The sequence below is a fragment of the Thermobia domestica genome, chromosome 13, assembly GCF_964235325.1.
Source record: "Thermobia domestica chromosome 13, izTheDome1.hap1.1, whole genome shotgun sequence".
Lineage (NCBI taxonomy): Eukaryota > Metazoa > Arthropoda > Insecta > Zygentoma > Lepismatidae > Thermobia > Thermobia domestica.
Genome location: NC_137466.1, coordinates 121,869,754 through 121,896,194, shown reverse-complemented (window position 1 = coordinate 121,896,194; position 26,441 = coordinate 121,869,754). Strand labels below are relative to the sequence as shown.

Genomic DNA, 26,441 nt, shown 5'->3' with positions numbered 1-26,441 from the left:
TTAAAAGATAGTAGTATTCCATATTAAAGCTGTATTGAAATGAACTGGAGCGTCCAACCCTGTTCTAGGAAAATGTTGCTTGTCATTTGTTTTTCTTCGTGTTCGTGTCATTGTTACATCAGTCTACTAGAGAGAACGGCCAGTATTAGTTAATTTAATTCATTTTAAAAGTTTTAATATTCTTTATATTTTTGAATCTTAATCCTAAGTGCATCTTATACAGTGCATTATACATAATAGTTTTAAGACAGTTCATAATGTGTGCTGTTCGTGTTATTCCTGATGATGCACAGTTTCACGTCGAATTGTCTGCTGCGGGAACAAAATTAGTGGTAGTTGATTTTACAGCGGTTTGGTGAGTTCACTAAGTTCTACTGGTGTAAAAATTTTAGTTCTTATTATTGTACTGAAAAGTTAATTACATTTTCAAGAATAGAAGAGACAAACGTGCAGATTGATTATACGGGTTGCATACATAAATACATTATAGGGGCCTACTTCTTTCTGTCTGCATTCACTTTTTGTATCTTCAGCAACCAGTTTTGAGGTCCGCACTTGCATTCTCTGGTGGAGTTCTTCGGCAAACCACCAACCAACCTTTGCTAGGTGGTCACTAAAAGGCACGAATGCTATCTGAACAGGGCAGCAGCGCAGTGAAAGGTTCGTCTGTAGGGAGTAGGCGCATCAGCGATGGTGGGCGCACGTGCAAACGAGAGTTGTGTAAACCACTACTCATGATACAAAAATATGTAATTGATCCGTTCTTTTGCACTTTCATTTACAAACCTGAAAGAAAAGGAAAATAGCATTTACTGTTCTCCACATCTTACCACTCTTTCCTGTTGACGATTTGCAACAACTTCATAAATTTTACCAACATTTCAATGGTTCTGTGTCGGGCATAACGACACAACGTACTTTGATTAATCAAATATTGGTCTATTACAGTATTATTACTAATATATTCAGTAAATTTTAGAATTTTGTTTACCCTTCACTATTCATCTTATGGGCAAATACGTGCATACCAGGTTCGACTATCATTTATGTATTTTCATATAGGCTACATGTGCATCTCACAGAACACACCATATTTTCATTATTTATACACTACTTGATTAAAATATTATTAGAAATTTCCTCTGAAAGTTATAAAGTCTGTGGATCCGTATGTTCAACCTGCACCGAAACAATTGCTTGATTTATTTGCTTTCACCAAGTGTTTGTATTACAATCTTAACATATGTTGACAAGGAAGTTCGCAAGTGAATATTCACAAACGAAGAGAATAAGGGGTATGCTTAGATGAAGGGGACCAGAAGTACCGGTAGGTGAAAAATAAGTGCAGATCAAGTATTGGCACAGCACTCAAATTAATTATTGAAAAATTATAATTCGTTTTCTATTAGCAACGGTGGGTATGCGAAGGTAGTGAAAACGATTAGGGTTTAGCAGTGATTGAGCAACAAAAAATATTTCGTTTACAGGAGAAATGAGTTGCACTAAGGGAATAGTAATTTAATTCTGTGTGCTGGTAGAGTTCTGGCACGCCACATTTTGGAAGATTTACAGTTAAAATTCATTACTTTGCATGAAAAAAATAGTGTTTATAAGGAACTAATTTCTGCAGGCGACAGAGTTAAATTCAAAAGTAATGCAAATATGTTTTAGGTTTACAAGTGCAGGGTTACTAGTGTAAACTCAATACATGTGCTTTACTAGGGATAAAATAAGTAAGTGTATATGAAAGGTGATTCTATTAGACGCTATTTTCCACCGGCTGTATATTTCTGCACAGTGTACAGAACTTGTATTTTATGTTTACAAGAGGAGCGTTACTAGTATGAAACCATGACAAGTGCTATTGAAATTCGTATCATTGCCAAACTTTCAAAGCTATATTTCTGAAAGTTGATTTAGAGATCAGTGTCAAGGTACTGCCGCGGCGCAGGGTGTTTCGACTATGCGAACGTCTATTTTACATATTACTGTTTTTCATTACATGTTGCATTCCATCTGTAAGATTTCCAAATTTCTGTAACCGTCTTATATTTTCAAACATCTTTTAGAAAATCAAATTTAGTTTAATATTTTCCTAATATCCAATAGTCTTGATTTCAACAACTATTAAAAAATAAAATAATCTATTGTTAATTAGTATTATATTATCCATATCTAAAATGAATTAAGCAGTTTTGTACGATTCATCTGTAGTATTTATTGTACTTTTGTATCAAGTTTTAAGTTGGAACCAGAACTAGATAGGTGATATCCCTAAATCATATAAACTACTTCTAAAATCTTTACATGAATATTGTAATATTCATATAGTGCATAATTAATAGGTGTGGACCATGCCAACGAATTGCTCCAGTATTTGAGGAGCTTTCACGGAAGTACCCAAGAGCTGTATTTCTGAAAGTTGATGTGGATCAATGCCAAGATACTGCCGCTGCCCAAGGCGTTACGGCTATGCCAACGTTTATTTTCTTCAGGAATAAGGTTAGTGTATTCATATTGTACTCAATTTATTATTTTTAATAATAATAATAATAATGCCTTAAAATTCATCGTCCTTCAAGTAAAATTATTGGTAAGATTAGTATATACAATAAACAAAAAGAAGAAGAAAAAACGTACTACCCAATCAGAAATACTTCGATTGATTGTGGAGTTAATTAGCCTGTTTCCTCTTCACGAAACGATCAAAAGTAAGAATACATGGTTAGCAGTGTGACAGTTAAGTGTTAATACCCGTAAAGTTTGAGATTTTCATCTGCTATGCGATATATAGCTATATTCCAGTGTTGAGAGGTTGTGTCATAATAAACTGCGCAAATGCTCTTCTGTCGCTGATTTTTTGGAAACATTCACAGAAATGTGTTTTTATTTCGGTAAAAAATAAAAAAAAAATTGTAAGTAGAAAAAGTACTCATACTCACCACAAGCAGGATTTTTTCTTTACGAATATATTCGATTGGCTTCTTTAGTCTTCTCTCGTTGCATAAATTTTGAAGGGTAAAATCAACTACGTTGTGGTCCTCTTTATAAGTTTTTTTAAAATAAATTTTAATTTTTTCCCCCTAAATTCATTAATATAATAAAAACAGAGAAGTAAAAAGTACTGCTTCTTCTAATGCTCGGCTTCCAATTTTTCGACCAGAATTTATTTATTGTCTGAGTTGTGTGCCCTAGGCAAAAGGTGTGTACGGATGGCCGCATTAAAGAAGATATTAACAGATAGACGTATTAAGCTAGACTGTTGTGTATTCGGAAGAAACAGCTTCATTTTAAATGTGAAATGTCAATTTGTCTAAGTGAAAATGTTCAATGAATGTATTCTGTCCATTTTGATGTACGGATAGGAGAGGTAGACCTAACAAAATAAAATATTCACCAAATCATCCATCGTTTGTAAACTTCAGAACGAAGCACTGAGAGATGTATGCTAAGAATTACTCGCAAAGATAGGATAAGAACTACCTGGATAAAAGGATGGTTATTATCTTCAAGATTAATCTTTTGAAATAGTAGTCTGCAGAGAATATTTCAAGAACAAATGAGCAACTCAACAAATATCGTGATAATAGTAATAAAGAACGAAATCAATAAACTGCGGAATAACATTGAAAGTAATTTCCCAAATAGATGGTTGTGTAGAATCAGGGTTGTTTGATTTAAATCACATGATTTTTTTAAAAAAAATCAATGTTTTAAATCAAATTTATTTTTCCTTAAACTGAAACAAAATGCAGTACTTTTGAGCATTCTGAAACTAATCAAATTTAATTCGAAAATTCGTATCTTAATCCGTACTGTATAGCGGCAGTGATGCCAGTTAATAGGATAATCAGAAGGAATGTTCTTATTAGATTACTTGGTTTATGTGTAATGATGAAAGTTAGTTTATGATTCAAGTAAGATACATACTGAGCTATTAAGATCAGATTTCCGTACTTCTTGGAATGCCATATTATTGATCATTAAATAATGTGACGAATTGTAATCACTAATCGTGTTTGTTTCCTTATTAGTAGATAGCTGTCAGACGATCCATATAAGGAATCTATATTAATATTTAGCCAACCTCGCCATTGCTGTTCCGTTTACTAGTTCGTAGCTGATATATTTTAAGATCAGGTAGAATGCAAGTTTAAACTTTTTTAAAATTAAAATTCCTGGGCCAAGAATTCTGCCAATGTAGAATTCATTGTCACTGACAATGAATAATTTAAAATTCAGTATTCACAATTTTCAATTCAGAATTTTACATACCATGCTTGCTAATATGTATATATCACATACATTTTTTTTTTTTTTACCATAATTGCAAGATTATTAATAAAAACATTGAAAAATATATTTTTAAGAAATGGCATATTTGATTAGAAACTACAAGCTGTTCGTTTATGGCAGTGTCTACGCCGTATGCTAAACTACTTTCTACTACTACTAAACCATCTTACATAATGTTGTATTATGTTGGTCATACTCAGTGTAAATAACTTGATATACAAGTTTACGTTGAATACATTTACAGTTTTTAAGCGAAAGATAGTGATGTGTAACAAAATAAAATTAAATATTTGCCTATACAATACATCTAGTGATTATTCCTCTTCAATAGGTAGATGTAAGTGCGTACAAGAAATATGAACACATGCCATTATATAAAACGACACTAATTAACATTATATAAAAGATACTGATATTTATTACGATATACTAAAAGTAGAAGAGTGTAAAAAAATTATTCATTTTATAGACAAAAATATAGAATAGGCTATATACTCACTCTGCTGTGCAGTGCAAATTTTTCTAAACACCTACATAATTGGCTTCTTGAATTTTCGCTGTTTCGGATCGAGAAGGTGGTCCAAGAAACAGGGAGGCGTTAATGCTTCCGTATACCTGTTTTCGTATTTATTTTCTATTTCCTAGTCTTGGAGTGCGTCTTTTAGACACTTCCATATTCCTACAGCGTCAGTTGTTGTTTCATTTCTTTAAATTCTGTCCAATGCAACAGAACTCGGCTTGAGAGTTTGGACCACATGTCCTACATTTCTTTTAATATTTACATTTTTCACTCTCTTTTGTATCGTTTTATCTATTTTTGATCGTTTCTTCTTGTACATTAAACAAAACTGGCCAATTTTTAATCTCACACTCGTCACCCCTAGAACCTTCTACTAAGTCTTCTGCTTTTCACACTTCTAAATGTTTCTTCAGCTGAATAACAAGGTCTTGCATTTCTGAGCCACATACCTTGCACTTTGCATTAAATCCTTTCTCGTTTGCAGTTGGAATTCGGATAAAAAAAAAAAAAAAACTGTGTTGTGTTTCTTTCGTTCAATCATTCAGATTTGAACTCCCGAGATCAAGGTAACCACCCACTGTTACAAGTTAAGAGAACAGTGATGTACTAGTCCTGACTAATTGTCACGCATGAAAAACACCTTTCAGAAAACACACCATAAATATCGAGACATCCCCAATTTGGTTTTTAGTCTAACTAAAAATAAAACTAAAACCTCCGTAACTTATCAAACATAAAATAACAAAAATGAACAATTATATTTTACCGTTTAAAAAAAAATCAACTACTAGTGATTTAAATGAAAAAAACAACAAAAATGATTTTTTCGACCCTGTGTAGAATTGTGTAACTGATGTATATACAAAAACCAAGTAACTGCCGATTAATAACACATGTTAAGATTCTTATAGGTAGTTTCTGAAAACAGACGACCCTAGATCGGTGAATATATAACTGAAAAATGCTACACAATAGTTACAATATGTTTCGATTTGTGTAGTGTTTATTATTATTATTATTATTATTATTGCCATTATCGGGTTGTCTAAAATGTATTGAACGTTTTGGAGATAAAAATTAAGAATATGTTCAGAAATATTGTGATTTGATAACAGGGTTTGCCCAAGTGGGCCCAGCCCGAAAAAACCCACCGGGTTTTTTCGGGTTTGACCCACCTGAAAAAACCCACCTGGGTTTTTGAGCTTTTTGTTAGTATATTGTTAGAACAACTAAGGTGATTACATTAAAAGTGATTTTTATCGGATTTTGGACTTTCCTGGCCGAATTAGATGCTTTCACATTAAGGTATACAACAACATAAGACTTTTATAAACATCTGAATGCAGCGAATGAATTTTAAAAATTAAAAATAACCTTAGTTTGAAGTAATTATAAAACAAATTAATGTATAGATTATGCTTATAGCCTGTTTGAAGTAAGATATGCAATTTTATATTTTAGAAAATACTTTCCGTGAAAAGTGTGCTCGCTGATTCGGCGACGCCGAGGGACGTTATACCTCATCGGGTTTAAGGCCATACGTGCCGGTACTACCAGTAAATATGTAGTGCATTAGTAAAGCTATTAGTATGATTGTTTTATTACCTTTGATGGTAACACAAGTATTCTTCAGTAAAATTTGGTTTTCCAAGAACAAGAGTTTAGTTCAGTTATTTCTCGCTACTTTTCAAATAAGCATCCTGTAGAATCAACAGCAGCAATAGTGTGAAAATTCTTGTCAAATTTAAGAAGATTAAAGCTCGGAGTTTCGAAGAGTAGGTAACTCTTATTATTTCAAATGCTGAATTCAAACTTCCTTACTAGTGAAAGTTTCGACGTACACCAAGAAAAAGCTGCATTTTCGAAGAAAGAAAAAAAAAAAAAAAACGTCGCGAAAGAAGTGCTCGGGAAATTCCCGCAATTCAACGCACAAAGCGTCGCAACTGAGTGATTCAACAATAACACTATTTTACGCTGATATATTTTGAATTTCATTTAAGACATTTTGTAACATTTACTTATAAAATATATGAATTATGTCTGTGTTAATTGTTTTCAATTAATTTTCTGGAAAGAGCCGCCTTGCAACAAGTGCTCGGGAAATTCCCGTAATTGAACGCACAAAGTATCGGAAGTGAACTCCAACCAGTGGCGGCGGTTGGACGTTAAAAGTGTGTGTGTGGAGGGGGGGGGGGGGGCAAAACCTGATCTGAATATTTTATATCAATGTTAGTTTTTCTGGTTGCTTGTAACACTTTGACGAAAGGTTGTATAACTATTAGGATACTGTCTTTTTCAGTTAAAGTACCGTATATCGTGCTTCATATTTTATTAAGTAAACTGACAAGAGCAACGCAAGTAGGTACTACCCATTTGTACTCTTAAGCAGCGAAGCTGTAAGAAGAGATTCGATTCCTTGTTCATGAATATCTGTCTGGAAAATTGTGTGATCAGATTGGGGGCCTATTAATAACAAATTTGCAAAATATAAATAGAAAGGATAATATTAATCAATCATAGTAATTAAAAATGAGGCTTGTTTTGCAAAAGTTATATTGAAACTGAAATTAGTGAACAACTTGTATTTTTAATTCCACGCATGCTATTATATGTGTTATTACTCTTAGGATGACAGTGAATACTACAAGCATATGCTACGACATTTAAAGAAATACTTTTGCAGCTTCCCGAAACATGTTCGCTGCCAATAAATACAGTTTTCACTTTCTTGGAATATATCAAAACTCAGCAATACTTAGTCCTCCACATTTCAGTTATACAAAATAATCCTAAAACCTAGAATTATGCTGAATTCACTAAATTTAATTGTATACACAAAACTGTATATGTACACCCCTAAACCTAAACTCGTATATTACACTGCAAAATTAATATTCCTTACTGAGCTCATTCGTGGCTAAGCGGTTAGCGTATACGCCTTTGACGTGAGAGACCCGGGCTCGATTCCCGGGGGGAGCTCAGATGGTTCTGACTCCCCGTTGATCATTAAGTCCACATCTCATATAACTTCGACGCTGAACAGGATATTAAACTGAAAAAAAGCAAATCAAAATATTCCTTATTATTAAAAAGAAGAAAATACATTTTAGGAACTGTCGATTTTTGTGCAATTAAAGAATAACTTGTGAAGGACTTCTTTCCTTGCGAAATGTTATCTCAATTAGTTCCAGAGCGGCTGACTGCTCAAAGTCCGCTCGAATTGTGGCGCTCCAATAGGTTAATTTTTGGGCCATTTTAAGTAGCAGTTCAAACGCAATTCCTGTAGCTTTTCTTAATTCCACGGGAAGACAACCAATGCGTACTCATGGAACGACAAATATTTTATGGCACCCGTTTTATTCTATGAACCAATAATACATTCAAAACTTTATATTTCCAAATGAAACTATATACATTAATGGGTAATTTCAAAAAAGTGGGAGGCAACTGCCTCCTTTGCCCCTCTAGTTGCCGCCCATGACTCCAACAATAAAACTATTTATTTTACACTTGAAAATATTTATGTCGTATAAGACATTTTGAAACACTTATTTTGTAAAAGACGAATTATATATCTTCGTTTTAAATTAATATATTTGGAGTTCATATTTGGCGACGTCACTGAGGCTCCTGCGATGATTCGATCTACATTTGTTCGTTCGTCTGCCTGTACACACATACTGCAGGGTATCACTTTCGGTCTTTTAAGTTTAAATTTCAGGGTACAAGCACGAGACACACTAAATTTCCTGTATAGATTTTGGCGGCATACCAACGTAAAATTTCAAAATGGCGGCCATTCTTTTTTCAAAATAGCGGATATCCGAGCTACGAAGTGTAATTTTTGGTCTTTTAAGTTGACATGTTTAGAGTAGAAGCATGAGATACTCTAAATTAGCTGTATGTACTTTGGCAGCGATGCAACGTAAAATTTCAAAATGGCGGCCGTTTTTTCAAAACTGCAGTGAATAGAAAATTGTTGTGACAATGATAATCTTGAAATATAAATCACATTTTAACACTTTTACCCCAAAAACATTGAAATATTTCGAAAAAACCCAATTAAACCCGAAAATACCCGAAAAAACCCACATGGGCCCAGGTGGGTTGGGCTTTTTCAAAAAAACCCGGGTTTTTTCAAACCCTGTTTGATAATAACATTATAAAACCATATATATACTAATTTGTTCATTGACCTGCCATTTTTTCCGTCAACATGGCAATCGCGTCGGTGTAGAACTACCTTGATTCCTTGTCAAGAAATTGTTACATGCAGTTTCTTTCGAAACTAATTTAATACCATTGAGAGAGTTCTGCAGAGACCGAAACAAATTATAGTCTGACGCTGCCAGGTCCGGGCTATACGGTGGATTATTAAAACCTCCCAACTAGTTCTCTCTATTTCTGGCGGGTCGTGAAAGATGTATGCGGTCGGGCGTTGTAAGCGTGGTATACAACATCCTTTCCGTTGGCCAGTTCCGGCCGTTTCTTTTGAATTGCTACGTGTACTCACGCTAATTGTCGACAGTACAGGTCCAAGCCTATCGTTCTGTCCGGCGGCAGTGGTTCCTGATGTACGACGCCCTTCAAATTTCACTAAACGCACATTTTTTTCTTGGATGTTAGTGTAGGCTTTGCCACAAACTGTGGAGCTTCTTCTTGCTTCGACCACAATCTTTATCTCACATTGTTGTTGTATATTATCTATTTTTCATCACTCACGATGATCATCTTCAGAAATGGCTGAAATTCGTTACGTTTTAGTACAGACTCGAAAATAGAAGTTCGATCGAGTAACTGTTTTTGAGTCAGGTCATGTGACACCCAAGTGTCCAGTTTTTTTTTTTTTTTTTTTTTTTTTTTTTTTTTTTTTTTTTTTTTTTTAGCCAGCTTTCTCCAAATAGTTTAACACTATTTGGTGATGGATAACGTATCTTGCCCATAAACAGTACAAGTTCTTTTAGGGGCTTGCGCAGCGTTTGCGCGTTTTTCGAAATAGCACAGTTTTTCGGCAAGTCCACTCATCTACACGCTGGAATATCGTACAACTGATTTTAAAAGTTCCAACGATTTGTCCATACCTACTAGCTTCAACTGTCAGCTGTCAAATGACGTTAGGCTGATCCGTACCTTGAGGTTCGATGCTTTAACGCTATCTCATGCACGAAAGGTTTTACTACTTTTTATATTACCTGATATTATTACTAATATTACAGCAAAATGTGGATATTAATAGTTCCTTTTACTATTTTTTATAAGCAAAAAGATATGGGCTCGTAACCATGCTAGTGTATGTGGAAACCACAAGAGGATGACTATCATATGAATAATTGTTTATATAATGTTGCAGAAATTCCATTATACTAGAGGCGTGCAGTAAATATCTGGACTGATTTAATTTATAGGCTGAGAAATGTCCTAAACTTTTTTTCTTTTCTTTTTCTTTTTTTTTTAACGTTGTGTTCTGTTACAGCAACACATTTCTCTATTTAGTTACAAGCCTCTGTACTTCGGTAGCATAAAATTCTGTTAGTTGCTTCTGAATGTTAACCCTTCCCCCCCCCCCATCACGTGGTTAAATCTGTATGGAACTTTTATCCTCCAGAATGTTCCTTCAGGGAACTAGTAATAGTATATTATTTGAAGCCAAGTTTGGACTGTAAAGTGAGTTAACAGTATCCCAGTACAAGTGATCAGTAATTGCCATAGTTTGGGTGATTTGGGGTTTCTGTTCTTAGTTCCCCCCTCCCCCGTTTCACTGCATTTGCTGAGTTTCGAGTCATGAAAAGTAAATGTCTGTTCCTACAGTGTATTAGGAATTAGATTTCTGGGATTTCGGCATCTATGGCCATGCTAGCTCGTCACGTATGAGGGATGACGTTCCTCAGCGATCGCAATATCCGACGAAGGGAAGAAAGTAGTATGGAAGGAAAGAAGCGGTCTGGGACCTGTATGTTGGGTACCATCCTGGCATTTGCCTGGAGGGAATGAGGAAAACCTCGCTCTGGATTGTTAACCTGAAAATGCTTTTACACTTTTTCGACTGAGTGTCCCCACCGAGAATCGAACTCAGGACCACTCATACCAAAGGCGAGAGCGTTAGCTACTATGCTGCGTGGGGCGACCCTACAGTGTATTCATAGTCATGACTACTATCTAAATACATATTATTATTATTATTATTATTATTTATATATTTACTTGGTTGAATGAAACGCGGGAACAAGTGAATCGTAAATTATATAATATCATCCTGGTTTACACTAAAAATAATAATTGTCAGTTCGTAAATTTCAATTCACGATGATTTATTATTAATTCGAGGGAGAGGTAAGTGCGAAAAGGATCGAGGATGTCTACCCTTTGACAGTTATTGGTCATCGTAAGAGGACGTGAGTTTTTTTTATTTATTTGTTTATGTCATTTAGTCTGACTTACAGATTCTTTTTTACAGGTAAAAATCGATAGAATTCAAGGAGCGGACCCGAATAGTTTAGAAGCTAAAATCCAACAGTACTATGGAAGCGATGAAGGGGACGATGGAGACAGTGGTGTACAAGGCCACGTATGTATTTTAGTCTTTGAGTTTCTTTTATGAAATATAGATAATGTACTATTTGAGACTAGCATCTTGTTTAAATTCTTTATTTCCTGCCTTTTATAAAATAAATACACTGTTTTCGATTGTAAGAATCAATTTATTACCTATGTTATTTTTGGAGCACATAGTGGTGCTGTGTTTGGCATTGAATGTGCAGATGATGTCAGTTACAATAATATTTTCAAGGATTCTTTTTCGTGAACTAATATCTTCATCTTTATAGGTTTGATTAATGTATTTGCTAAGTAGTTTTCTTTGTTAACTTACATATTGATGTTTACTGGGAGTTTAATGAAGACGTCATTAGCTCACATATATTTAGCATTTGCATTAGTCTGTTACTTCTAATTAGTTACTACCTCAAGGTAAAATTAACTGTTATAGGAGTATTAACTTAAGTAATAAAATATTCACAGATGAGTGTTAATTATATATCTTGTAAACAGATCTAGCAAAATGTGTATTAGATGCGGGAAATAGTTTTTCATAATTGTTGTTATAAAATATTGCTTCTACTCGTCAGAAGTTGTTGATAGGTTGAAAATATTCTACTGTTAATGTTTCTATATTATTTTCTGTGACGATCTTTTAAAGTTATTATTATTATTTTTTTTAGATGGATTTGTCTACTTTCCTACTTAAACAGCAAATGGAGTGCTTGAATGAATCGGATGAGCATCCATTAACACATTGCCTTAGCAGCACAAATAGTTCATACCTTGAATCAGATTGTGATGAGCAGGTAAGCAGTGTACGGAGATTTGGAAAATGTAACTTCTTGGTGTTTTTTAGGAATAATATCCCAGACAGAAAATACACGTGGTTTACAGGCGCCTGTGAAACATGCATAAACAGGCATATTTTTACAGGCGCCTGTACACTTTTAAACGCATGAGACAGGTATCGATTTTTTTCACGATCATTGCATGTTCATTTCATGGAAACAGGTAGTTTTCATGTTGATAGGGTTGCAACCTTGCAACATGAAAAATGCCTGTAAACAACATGTAGAGAGTGGAAAGACATGTACGTAACCGGTATATTTCATGTAGTTGACATATACGTTACCTCATGAGGATCTGACGACAGCTGCTTTTCATTTGATAAGAATGTAATTGACATGTTAAATACATGTGAAATACAGATGTAAGCGAATTAATGGGCGTGTTAGCGGAATATACATGTAAAGTACATCGCATTAAGTAGTATACATGTGTCAGGATCTTGCATATGTGCGTGACAAACTGGAGACTTGGTGCCTGAATATTACATGTTTCCTACACCTGTAACATAAATGATTCACTCCAATCAACCTTGTTCATGGCATGCACCAGTTTAACCCATTTATTGGCAATCATGATGATTGCATTTTCCGTTTACTTGCACATTGCCTGTACATTGCATATAGGTGGGTTCACACTTCGCATGTATACGGAGATAATACAGGCAATGTATTCAGTTGTAATCCCATGCATTATACATGTGTCAGGACCTTGCATAACGAATGTCGAACTGGAGACTTGTGCCTGAATATTGCATGTCTCCTATGCCTATAACGTGAATGTTTAGCTCCAATCCACCTTGATCACCACACGTATCTGTTTAATACATTTATTGGCAATCATAATTATTGCATGTTCCCGTTCACCTGTACATTGCACGTACGGGAGTTACACACTTCGCATGTACACGAAAATGGTAAATGTAAAATAACATGTTCTACATCATGCGTTTTCCATGCTATACGCTAATACATGATATTTACATGTAATGCGAATGTCACACATGTATATTACATGTTGATAAACAGGCACCTTCCTTGTACTTTTCATTCTTACTGTATTGCGAATGTTATCAACAATCCATTCAAGGTACTTTACATGCACATATTCCCTCCATTTACTTGCATATGAGTGACTACGTGTACATTGCATGTTCTCATTTTAATGTACAGGCTCTGTACAACGCGTGTTTCCGTGCAACATTTCCAACAGAAGTTTAATACTTTTTCGACATGCATATCACCTGAAGACAATGTGCCTGCCGAAACAGGCGCCTGTATAATACCTGTCAAAATCTGACAGGCTTTTACAGGCAGTTTCATGTACAAAACACTGCATGCTTCCTCAAAAATTTTCATAATAGATGCTACTTACTTGGCAGTTCCAGTAAGGTTGTTTTCGTTAACATTGATATAGGTGATGTTTTAGCAAGTATTAGCTTTTTATTTAACTTTGCGGAATGTAATTAGTCATGACGGATACGGCCCAATATTTTTGTTTACAGTATGAACGACATATTATCATTAGAATTAGGGTAAACTTTTAATAGCGAATCAGGAAGTTTGATACATCGAGAATAAGCTTATAAGGGGCATTTGTTTACTTTCAATATTAAATAAGGGTAATTAAAGAAAAATGTTGGACCAAAGATAGAAAAGGTGGAGAATTGTTTCTTCTAGTTCATTACTACGAGGATATTTTTCTTATAGTGGCAACACACATAGCGACTGTTGACAGAAAATATTATAAATATATACAATGTGATATACTTTAGTATTTTACCCATATTAAGATACTAATTTTGTAATTTGATGTGCGGTTAGTGATTTTTTAAAAAATAGGAAAAAAAAGCTTGTGTTAGAATGTATGAGTACCCTTAACTTTGTGCCAAGAGATGCACGTCAGTATCACAGTGATTGAAGCCGACCTGTAAGCCTTTGCCAATCGACTTCTTGTGAGATGAGTGCTCGTAAAACTCAAAAAGAAAACTTCGGATGGCACTCTTGGAACATAACAACCTATCTGTATCTTTGCATAAGCTTATCCACAAGGGAACATATTTAACGTTCGTTATTAGCTCCCGGCGTAAGCATATGGGAACTTGTAGTTCTACTCTAGGTGTATCTTTGTGTGTGTATGTGGTATTTTATTTCTCGATAATTACTTTCCGGATCTGGACGAAAGTCGGTAGGCAAGTATCCCATGGTCTAAGAAATAAAGATAATATTTAGTGGCTGGCCAGGGACAGGCTTGGTTTCGACTCGCCTTGTATGTTGTTTTTTATTATTATTATTTCTCGTTAACTACTGGCTAGATCTGAACCAAATTTGGCGGACAAATAGAGTATGGCCAAATTAATAATAATAATAATAATAATAATAATAATAATAATAATAATAATAATAAAAAGTGATGTATTTGTTTGGTGAGCAGATTTGGACAGGTTCGGCTCGGTTCGACACGAGTTACATGTACTACTTTATTTCTTGGTAACTATTGGCCAGATCTGAACGAAATTTGGTGGGCAAGTAACCACAGTCTAAGAAATAAAGATTGCTTATTTGCTGGCTGGCCATAGACAGGCTCGGTCATCTCACCTTGTATACATTTCTTTATTTCTCGTTAACTACTGGCTAGATGTGAACCAAATTGGTGGACAAATAGCGCATGGCAAAATGAATTAAAAATACTATAATTGGTGGCACGTCTCAGCTTGCCTTGTATATGATATTTCCCGGACACTATTGTCCAGATCTGAACGAAATTCGGTGGTCAAGTAGCTGATCGTCAAAGGAATAAAAGTCGCTATATTTGGTAGCCGTGCTCGGCCAAGAACAGACTCGGTAACTACTGGCCGGATCTGAATGAAATTTGATGGGCAAGTATTCAGTCGTCTAAGGATTAAAGATCGGTATATTTGGTAGCCGGGCTCGACTCAACGTGTTCTCACTATCTAGAACACCATCGCCGTCCAGTAATTTGGTGCAAGAAGCCACATATTACATTGTCATAGACATCAATATAAATAATGTACGACAGATTTTTCGAATGTAGTTATGATATGTTCCCGAAGATATTGTAACCTCTATTAATCGTTTCTGGAATAGGGTCTTTGTTGGCCCCCGTCAAAAAGTTGTAATGAGATACGTTGCCTACGTGATGCTTGAATAACATAATCTCAGAACCATGATGTATCATTAAGAATTACCATGTTCGTGTTTTCGTAGTTGTCCTCCCTGTTTGTTTAGTGATTAGCGCGTGTGCCTTTGGTGCACATAGCCCTACGCTCGATTCTTGGAGGGAGAACACAAACAGAAATAACTTCGCAATCATTCACTTACACTAATCATCCGTCTCCTGTATAGCCTTCCCTAAACTAAAAATGTAAGAAAATTATATATATATATATATATATATTTGTTTCCACTACAAGCAATATGGCCCCTCGCACTGTTGCCTGAAGTATATCTAGTTTTCCCGTTTTTAGTTTCACATGTTTTGTAATGTATTCAATTAAGAAAAGGTCAAGGCGAGATGTTGTCAGTGAACAAGGTTATCCATATTGGAACTCACGAACAACTGATCTACAGTGTCGGGGATCTTAGTGGGTAGTTACTCGTCGTAGAATCTTCTAGGCTACTTCTCGCATCATACCCATCTAAACGCTCGCTGAAATGATGGACTCAGGTATTATTTATTTATTTATTTTATTAGGTTACAACAGCTTAGGACTACGTATGTATTCACTACCTATTGCAGTCTGAATCCGTCCTCAGTTGAATTCAGTCAGTTGATTCCTCGCCATGTCATCTTTTGCGTATAAATTAAATTGTATACACTCGTTAATATTCCTTTGTATGTAAATACTTGAACATCGTCATTGTATGTATTTATTGAAACTAAACGAAAACTTACCCGAAGATTGCTTTTACAATTACGGTACGGTATTGAATGATTAAATTTTATAACTTACACATCAATATAAATATAATCGTCTGTTCTTCAGTAATGAAGTTTAACAAAACTACTCAAAATATTGAAGAACAAAATAACTTCCAAGTAAATTATTGAACATGCTTATTGCGTAATTTGGTTGTAAGTGTGACACCAGGTAGCACGAGTAAAGTGAATCATTGATTACGTTACATTTCATATATTAAATTATAGAAAATATAAATGCATGTATGTCGATTTATGTACATTTAAAATTCTTTTTATTGTAATTGTTTTCTTTCTATGACTTTTTTTCAGCTTATTATTTCTCTGGCGTTTTCCCAGTCCGTAAAAATACACTCTCTAAAGGTGAAAGCGCCAAGTGATAAAGGTCCGAAAACTATGAAAATATTTATCAATCAACCTCGAACTTTGGACTTCGACCAAGCAGATTCATCAACACCAGTTCAAGAATTGGAGTAAGTATTATGTGTATCCTATGATCGTGAATTCATAATGTAAAGAATGAAAGGTAAAAGTGTTAGTCATTATAGTAATTAGTAGAACAATCTGCTGCATATAATGGATTGATTCTTCCTGCAAAATGTGCAGGCCGTATATAAAGCCTGTGACAAATATCTTGGCATTTCAGCTACAGGAATAAAACGCAAGCTCTGATGCGACGTTGCCAAATGGTAAAGGGGTGTCGCTATGGCTAAGCAGACAAACTACAGCGCGATCAGGTGACAGGGGATAGACGTGGATGTGTACAAAATAAACGTGGCAATATCGCTGGCCTCTCATTTGCTAGTAGCATTTAAAGGGAACTTGGAGCGCCGCCTTCAAATGCCAAGATGTTTGTCACGCCGTTTAGTTTCTCATTGGCAAGTATTATGAATGCAATTATTATGAAATTAATACATTACGAGAATAACAAAGTTTTAGCTACTACCACAGAAGAACTCTCTAAACATGAAGTTACTAGTAGTTGGAGTACCCATGTACTGTGGGCATGTATTCTACAATTCTCAAAAATCTGACATAAACTGAAACTTCTTTTCCTTCTTCAGAAATACAATTTGAATCCGTTCTTAAAACCACCGATCAATATAAAAAAGTTTTTTGCAGCTTACAAAAATTAGCTCTTCTAAAACTAGGCGATCGTGGAACGAGGATGGCGAGGTCGCTATGATAGATTTAAACCCCATTAAAATCATAGCAGGAGGAGGTATGAGTGTAGTTTTAAAAAATAATCACATTTTAAAAAATGAAACACGTAAAAATGAAAGATAGTCACATCAATTAAATTTTCCTCATTCTCACTTGAAAGCATAAAACCATATGCTCAGCACAGGACGAGTGAACTCGGTAAATCCGTTTCACTGATTGAAGCTACCAATGTGTGTTAACTAAGGTTAAAAACGTTTTCTGTATCTATGGAATATTAAAATTTTTTATTGTATCGTTTAAGTATTGAAAACTTTTGTACATGAGTGTACAGGAACTAAAAGACCTACAAACATGGTTTATTGTAAAAATATAGAAACTTTCAAATGCATAACAACTTCAAAAGTCCATAAGGATGTGTGACGTCCGAGTTGTTTATGTATTTCAAACCAGTGGAAGTATTGTACAAAGATATATATATATATATATATATATATATATATATATATATATATATATATATATATATATATATATATATATATATATACTCTTCCCAAAATTAAGAGTCAGTATGAAAGAAGACGGGAAGGACTACTTGCTAAAGTAAATTTTTAATGTCTACGAGAAATGAGAATTCACTCACTTCAGAACTTTGTATGTAACTTAATATTTTTTCTATAATTAAATTTGTCTTGCTTTGAGAATGTATTTTACATATTCTCATGGAGGTCTCCTAACAGGCCTTCCAAAGATCAGATCATTCAGATCTTTGTAATTTCATAAAATTGTTTTAATAATCAGATTAAAATGCTTGTTTTAATATTTAGATTAATGTCTTTGAGACAGCGGACAAAATAAGTGCACTTACTTAATCAATGTTAATGGTTAATATATCTGCCACAGTTTGTCTTGCTATTTAATTGTTTTGTTTTGTTAAGTAATCATTTTTGATCAAATAAATGTATAGTAATTGGAATTTCTCAATTAGCATTAAATATATAACCACTATACTACCAATCAGATTAAATCAAATCATAAACTCCTTAAATATATCTAATTAAACCAAAATCTTCTTATTCGAAATAAACGGGTCATTCAGCAGTGAAGATCAATGGAAGAAAAAACCGGGTGCTTCTACCAGAAACTGGAGCTCTCTCTCGGTACTCATGTCCAGTGCTTCTTTCAGGAACCGTGAGAGGGGCACGCTTAATATTCCAGGGGACGCACTGCTGGTACTATTTTATTTATTATAATATTGTAGACGTATTATTGTGGTCTTATCCGGGAGGGGGCATTCCCAGAGCTAAGGGGGGCAGTGCCCCACAAAACAAATGTCTGGAAGAAACTACCCGTGTCATGTTACGAACAAATTTATGGGTGGATGGTGGTTTCGTTAATGGATCAGTAGGTACTGTAACAGCGATTGTTTATAAATTTAAAGAAGGTCCTCCTGCACATCAGCCATTAGTTGTCATGGTTTGCTTTGATAACTATAAAGGACCGACTTTGAACGAACATTAGAAATCAGTACCTGTGCTACCTGTTACTAAGAATTGGGAAGATAATGGTGTATCATTCTCACACACCCAGATTCCTCTACAGCCAGGTTACGCTGCCAAATCCACAAAGCACAAGGTCATCATACTTGACAGAGCTGTAATAGACATTGGTAACAGAGAAGCTAGCCTGGAATTAACATATGTTGCGATAAGTAGATACAAAACATTATCCGAGATCATGTTCGACTCAATGTTCACTGAACTCCGATGAAATATATATATATATATATATATATATACACCTTCACTTCTACAGTGTTGGAAATATGAAGAAAGTTTAGGATTTTTAATCCCTGATATCTGACTGATAGATATGAGTTCTGGTGCAAACATCGAGACAAACACCCTCAAAAACAAGAAAAATACAGACAAATCATGAACTACGACCCGTAAAAGAGTTGGGGGCGCGGTGGCTCAGTGGTAGAGCATTCATCTCCGGTGCTTGGGGTCCCTGGTTCGATCCCAGCTCGCGTCGTGTGGACTTTGTGGTGGACAAACACCGTGCTCGTGAGTTTTCTCGGGGTTGTCCCGTTTCCTCCCACATTCTTCATTCCACCATTTAATTCATTTCTCATAATCACCGTCTCCTTTAGCCTAACCGGCATAAACGTGGGACGTAAAACTTAAAGATTTCATTTCATTTTTTTTTCCGTAAAAGAGTTTTAAACTGATTGAGGAAAATATAGACATAAGAACTTCTATTTAAAAAAATGGATATTAGTAATGAATATAAAGCCGAAACACATAAATTAGTACAAGATTTCTACTCTTTATCTAGAATAATTCGACGCCCGCACAGAACGCCGGACAACAGCCCAATACGACTCAATCCTCACAGCTGCCAGATAATTCATCTTTTATGATGACGTAAGAGTGGCTCCTTCAATTTCAGAGGTTTTACCTTTCCTGGTTCCAATCCGGGACGTGTCAACTTCTGTAATAGATATTTATTTTTATATGTTGAGCGGATACATAAACGATAACCGACATTCAAATAATTGGCCGACCGTTTTTACTCTGCAATACAATATTTATTCAATCTTTGACGATGTTTTTTGCTGGTGAAGCTGTACAATATTTCGACATTCGAGTACGGTAACATACATCAATATTGTGATGAAAGGATGCTCCAGTCACAGTTGATCTTCTTCCCTTATGACGATGATGAACACTTTTATTTAGGTTTTTGGGATCAACGACATGATAGAGTTGGAATAATCGACTCATATGGTATGGCAGATAACACACTCATCGAAAGATTGAAGCAACTCATTCACAAATTGTATCACAAAGCAAGACCGGGAGTACCTGTCTCTCAACTCAGTGAGCTCTTATACAAACATAGACGGCAATATAACGCAATAGACTGTGGGATATATTGTATCCTTTTCGCAACTTTTTAAGCCCGCCAAAATTTTATTTACTATTTTAAAGTAAATGAAATATCTTGCAGAATTTTCACATTCCCACGAATAAATTTAGCAAAGGTCCCCCCGAAATAAAATCGTAAATACGCCACTGTGTGTATCAGTATCATCTCCAAATAATGACAAAAATTTGTAGTGGTACGATACAACTGTTAGCGTGATGCTCTCATACTCCTTAGTGAATGTATATAATATTTGTTAACTTAAAAATAATCCGTTATCTTTATGTTATTTTAAACCGTTATTAATATCTGACACTAAATAAATAAATAAATAAAATAAAAAGGAAAAAAACTTTTCAAGCACCAATGTTGTAGAATAACTTTCCTACTCTTCAATGTGACCTATGGGTGTTTGTATTTTGTGCAGGTAAATGTGCGTCATCTGCTTACTTACTTTTTAAGGTCCCTGTAACGTATAGGTCTCTTTCTATATAGATTTTAGAAAATTTTTCAATAATTTGACCTTTTGCCCTTGAGAGTGACCCTAAATGGCTGGTTCTGCTTTTGGATCTCGGTATCGATCTTAGATACTTATATACCAAATTTGAGCCCCCTAGCTGTTACAGGTAAAAAGTTATCTTGTTTACAGGGAAACGTATTTCACCCCATTTGCGAATTTGCATAGTTCGTACCTCGACATACTATATGTAACCAGGGTCTGCGAAGTTATTTGCGAACTTGGAATACCTACAAATGGTTATAAGAATAATGGAAACTTTGGAGTTGGAAACACGTCGTATGTCTTGGTTAGCAGCGGTCAGCAGGCAGCCGCAGCGCTAGACTAATGCTTGGTATATGTTATGGCAAACTTTATGCTGTGTAAGATACAGTAGAACGGCAGTGTGCAGTGAGCTGAGGAGGCCGTGATAGTGGAAAATAGACAATCTTTCTAATTTCTAAATTAATTGTTGGCGCTCGATCATGTGGTGCAAGTGTGGGTATGTCGCGAGGGACAATGTCCACGGTGGTGACGGTCTAGAAAACTCACGCCAAAACCACATCGGCAAAGGAGAACAGTATTCAGAAAAAAACATGACAGGTCCCTCCGAGCATTAAAGTGTATTGTTACTCAGAACCTTAATCCTACTGCGGTGCAAGTGACGGAGGAACTCAGGCAGCAGCTCGTGCACTCTCACAGTTGACAAATCACAGTGCACCTGCGAGTTACGTGACATAGATGTACGTGGTCGGGTTGTACATTTGAAATCGCTCTTAAGGGACTATCACGCTATAGCATGACGCCAATGGTGCTGCGCACATAAACATGAAGAGAAAATTTAAAAAGAAATCTGTAATTGTATGGAAGTTCATTGGCGTTCACACAATGCCGTGAGTTCATTTAAAGTTTAAATTAACATAAAAATCACATTCGTAATATTCTAACAGTAAATGTTACCAATAAATAATTTCAAAACACTCACATTCTTAAAACACGTAACATCTATTTATTACATAAAATTCACATTGACCAAGGTTTTCAAAGATTATAAAAACTAGAGATTTGTTTAGATAAATGTGTAAAAGAATTTGTAATAAGCCTAAAAGGTAATGAGAGTTCAAATATCCTGGTATTTCAAATTTAAAAAATAGAAAATAATCAAATAATGTCATGATTATTTTGTTCATAAAATTAGCTGTAATTCTATTTTCCTGTTGATTTGATAATGATACATGTATTTATATTTTTTTAAAACTAAACTAAGAATAGAAAAGTTGGGAAAATGATGAGGAAAAGTACAGTGGTGTAGTGACTGATGCGTATATGCTTAATTCGACCCCAAGCTACATGAACTTGTGGTGGAAATTGCGTTCTTGTGGTTTTGCATTTTGTTTTACCTTCGTTTCACGGATTCTTTCACCTTCGTTTCTTCGAGAGCATTTATCATCCATAAACTTCCGTCCCCATTATTTCTTAATTTAAGTGACTTCTCAATTGCTTTGATGCTGAATTAACACAGAAACTTCCATGTGGGAGGAAACGAGAGAACTTATGGACACGATATTGTTCACCACAAACTCATATGGCCTGAAATCGAAGCAGAGCACCAGATGTAAGCACTCTACCAGCTAGATGTATCAGAAAAGGTGCTGATCTCGTATGACAATTGTAAAAATATTAGTCAGTATTCCTAAACCTTATTTCCGACTGACTAGCTCAGTCGTTCCCCGGCTTGGGAACCTCAAAAGGTTTGTCGCAAAAACAAAATCCTGGATTATTTCTTGTTCCATTTCAATCCATCAGAGATTGTTAGTACCTACCTGTATGAAATCTGGGTTTATATATCTTCTTATCTTATTAGTCTAATCAAAGATCTAAGTCCTTATTTTTGTCAATTAAAATTTTATACACCCTACACTTTTCCTATGCGAAACACATGTCCTTCTCATCTTACGTGCAGTTTTACGGTGATACGTATCTACTCTCAGTTCTATATAATGTAACCTTTCATATTCCTTCTGTTCCATTTTTGCTCTGAACGTTTCTTTTTCTTTTTTTCTTTTTTTTTTTCAAAACTAAATTTTCGGAAACTCGTAGCTTGTATTCGTCCCACTAGTTAACGACCAATTTTTATAACTACATAGGACAAGATAAAGTTACATTTTTATATCCATTCATCTCTCGATTTAATGTATAACAAGGAAAGGCATCGGTACAACATTTTCAATTGTCCGTACAATTATATTTACGAAAGAAGAGGAAAGAGTAGTGTACATTTATTAAGGCATAATATCCAGTCTAACAGTGTAAAATAAGAACAAATAAATACGCTGTCACATAAAAAAAAAAAGGGCCAGAATCATGAAAAGATAACAGGCATGCGTGATTCTACTCAGGTAAATGAAGTGATGGTCCGCCAACAAGCGGTCAGTTCCGTAAACATGGTTTGTGTCCAGTGTTGCTACTAGCCCTTAGGGAGCAGGACTTTCAAATTTACTAATTGGGAGTGTCACTTAACTACAAATTTTTCGTAGCACAGAAACAAAAATCTAGAAAGGTATAAGGAAGTGAAGAAAGATGTCTGGCAAAGTCTGTATTGTATGTGTTTGTCACTGTTGTAAGTGTTGAATTCTTACTTGTTTCCGTCTTAATTTCACCTTCACTCCATCTTCATGTCATTTGAGTTCGAAATAATCAATACAATATATTATCATCTTGAAAGGGGGGCGCGGTGGCTCAGTGGTAGAGCGTTCACCTCCGGTGCTTGGGGTCCCTGGTTCGATCCCAGTTCGCGCCATGTGAGCCTTGTCATGGACAAACACCGTGCTCGTGGGTTTTCTCGGGGTTCTTTCGTTTCCTCCCACTTTCTTCATTCCACTATTTTATTCACTTCTCATAATCACCAACTCCTTTAGCCTAACCGGCATATCCCTGGGACGTAAAACTCAAAAAAAAAAAATTCATTCATTTTATCATCTTGGCAATTCTATGCAGAAGATTATTTTTTTTAATGATACTTATAAAGAGTTGTTGAAACAAATGAATAAATAAACAATTGTTGAAATACTTCAACTTTAACGTGAAGCAACAAGTATTTAAAGAATACGCTCAGATATATATTTTTAAAGACAGAATTCATTGCTGCATTGAAGTTCTAAAAAGGACCATATCATTTAATCTGTGAAACCATTTTAGTATAGCATCTCTCGTTATCTCTGCTATCCTATCTATAATAACGTCATTGTTTTCAATGGGATTTCAATGTAATTTCATATATCGCAACTCACGTAACTGTCCAGCTTGAGTACGATGTTACATTGTCTCTCCATTGTGTTTTTAAGAAATACAACCGACATTGTACCGAATGAATAGAATTAGCAGTCGTTCCAATTCATAGGCCTGCTTAATCTGGAGGATCATGATGAACCCACCGTGATATTCCACGTCTTCATACAGGAAGTATCTTATAATAAATGAAAAAGATAAACTATGGGAGAGAGCATGGAACGGGAAAAAAAAAATCTATAACACTTGCCGTTTCGAACTCTTCGTTCATTAACTTCAGCTAGATTCCATAGCAAAACTAAATGAAATGAAGCATGTTACATAACACGATATTTCAGCTATTCGAACTCTTCGTTCATTAACTTCAGCTAGATTCCATAGCAAAACTAAATGAAATGAAGCATGTTACATAACACGATATTTCAGCTAATTATATTGAACATAGATATTGAATAGAAAATGGGAGTAGTATACTAGCCTTTTAATTTTTTTTTTTTTTTTTATATTAATCGTTGACATAGCTGTAATGTAGAATATTCGTGGGAAGTAAGAAAATAACATCATATGCAGTGATTACACATGTAGACAATACACTTTTAGGTTAAAACATTCATAGCATAAATGTTTCTTGTTAAGCCATTCATTTAGTCAGAAATCTTCTTCCTTTGTTGGCTAGCGCTTTCTGTGCACACGGTCATCGTACTGGGAACATAATGTCTCGAATAAAAACCTGTGGAGCAAGTTCGGTGTCATTATCAATCTCGTGTTTCATAAGCTGTACTGTAATTTATCAAGATACATCTTATTTCTGTACAAGGGATTGATTCTTTTTTACTGAGAAGGTGACGCAAGGATATGTAATACGTAAAGCAGTGCAGTAAGACAAGGATTTTTTTAAAAAAAATTTGATATCGTGTAGCAACTAAAGCAAATTATATTATTTATGTATTTTTGGTAGCAATAAATTAACTGTCGTTGGTACAAATTGTTGATTTTTGTTTGATTTTGTTTTTAGGTTGACTCAAAAGGAGTTGGATGGCTCTCCAATCAATTTACGCTACGTAAAATTTCAGAATGTCCAAAATGTTCAATTGTTTATAAAGGATAATCAGGAAGGAACAGAGACAACCAGAATAGAACACTTGGCCATTATTGGATCGCCAATATCAACAACAAATATGGAAAAATTTAAACGAGTTGCAGGAAAGAAAGGAGAAAGTCATTAATTTAAAAGTTTTAGGAAGGGAAAATTAACCATTAATATTGAAACAATATCTCACATGTTACATGGAAGTAAAATTGTATTATTGGAAAAAGAAGCTTGATTTTTTTTTATTATTACTCAATCTTCGATCAACTTGTAACGAGAACTTCCATAAGTTCTCTTTATGCAATACTTCAGTTAATTTATATGAACTTACCAACTGGCTGATTCTCATGGACAGACTTAAGCGTGTAATTTAACATTATCAGTGAGTGATCTGTTTTTGTTACTTAAACATATAATACAGATGCAAGTAAAGTAGTAAATTTGACTTTTGTTGTTTTTATTTTAATAGGATTTAAAAGCTTAACAATTAATATTTCATTGAATGTTATTGTGTGTGTGTATAATGTAACTTAATGGTACGGCTGTGCGATATCCGGATTTGAATAGCGAAAGTTGATATCGACAAAATATCGAAACTTGATTGACGTATAGAAATAACGAAACAATCAAAATATTTCGGTGCTGAATATGCCGATGAAAAAAAGTTAATCTTTTGAGAAGTCTGAAGGGAAAATCCCAACCTACACCTCCTCGCGGGAGAAAGCGGGCAACGTCTTTAGTGGCTAACGTAGGTGGAGACCGACCGACTCCCGGGATAAGGAGTCAGCTTCTACCAAGTGCCAACGGCCTTCTCGGAGGGCGGACGAGCGGGTGGAGGTCAGGGCACCTTCTTGTCCTTAGGAGGAGAAACCGTCCTAAAAGGCGGATGAACCACTAGATGGTCAACGGCATGGAGATGTGGAAAGGAAATGGGAATACTACCACATTATCTTTTTCCCAGAAGGGACGAAGGAGGAGAATAAATAAATATGATGGTTCTTCCTGAGGTAAAAAGTTCCGGAGGTAAAATAGTTCCCCGTTCGGATCTCCGGGTGGGGACTGCTCCAGGAAGAATCATCAGAGAAGAAAATAATAACTTTAATTTCAGCATAGGAACCTGGAACGTACAGACTCTACGACGTGAGGGAAAACTTAAAAATTTAAAAGTGGAAATGGACAAATGTAAAGTGGACATAGTGGGCTTGAGTGAAGTGAGATGGCCAGGGAAAAATGAGATAGTATCAGGAAATTACAGAATATACTATTCGGGTGGCGATAAGGGCGAGAATGGTGTCACGATAGCAATGAAGAACGAAGTAGCAAGAAGTGTAACCAAA

The 26,441-nt window shown here is 35.1% G+C and overlaps 1 protein-coding gene across 1 annotated transcript; it reads left to right on the top strand.

Annotated features, from left to right (window-relative positions):
- Positions 1-74: 74 nt before the first annotated feature.
- Positions 75-25,549, top strand: Txl (Thioredoxin-like). Its single transcript, XM_081736355.1, has 6 exons — positions 75-355; positions 2,346-2,502; positions 11,271-11,381; positions 12,034-12,159; positions 16,451-16,611; positions 25,030-25,549. The coding sequence occupies exons 1-6, from the start codon at positions 258-260 to the stop codon at positions 25,238-25,240; spliced, it is 864 nt and encodes a 287-aa protein (XP_081592481.1). The 5' UTR covers positions 75-257; the 3' UTR covers positions 25,241-25,549.
- Positions 25,550-26,441: the final 892 nt, after the last annotated feature.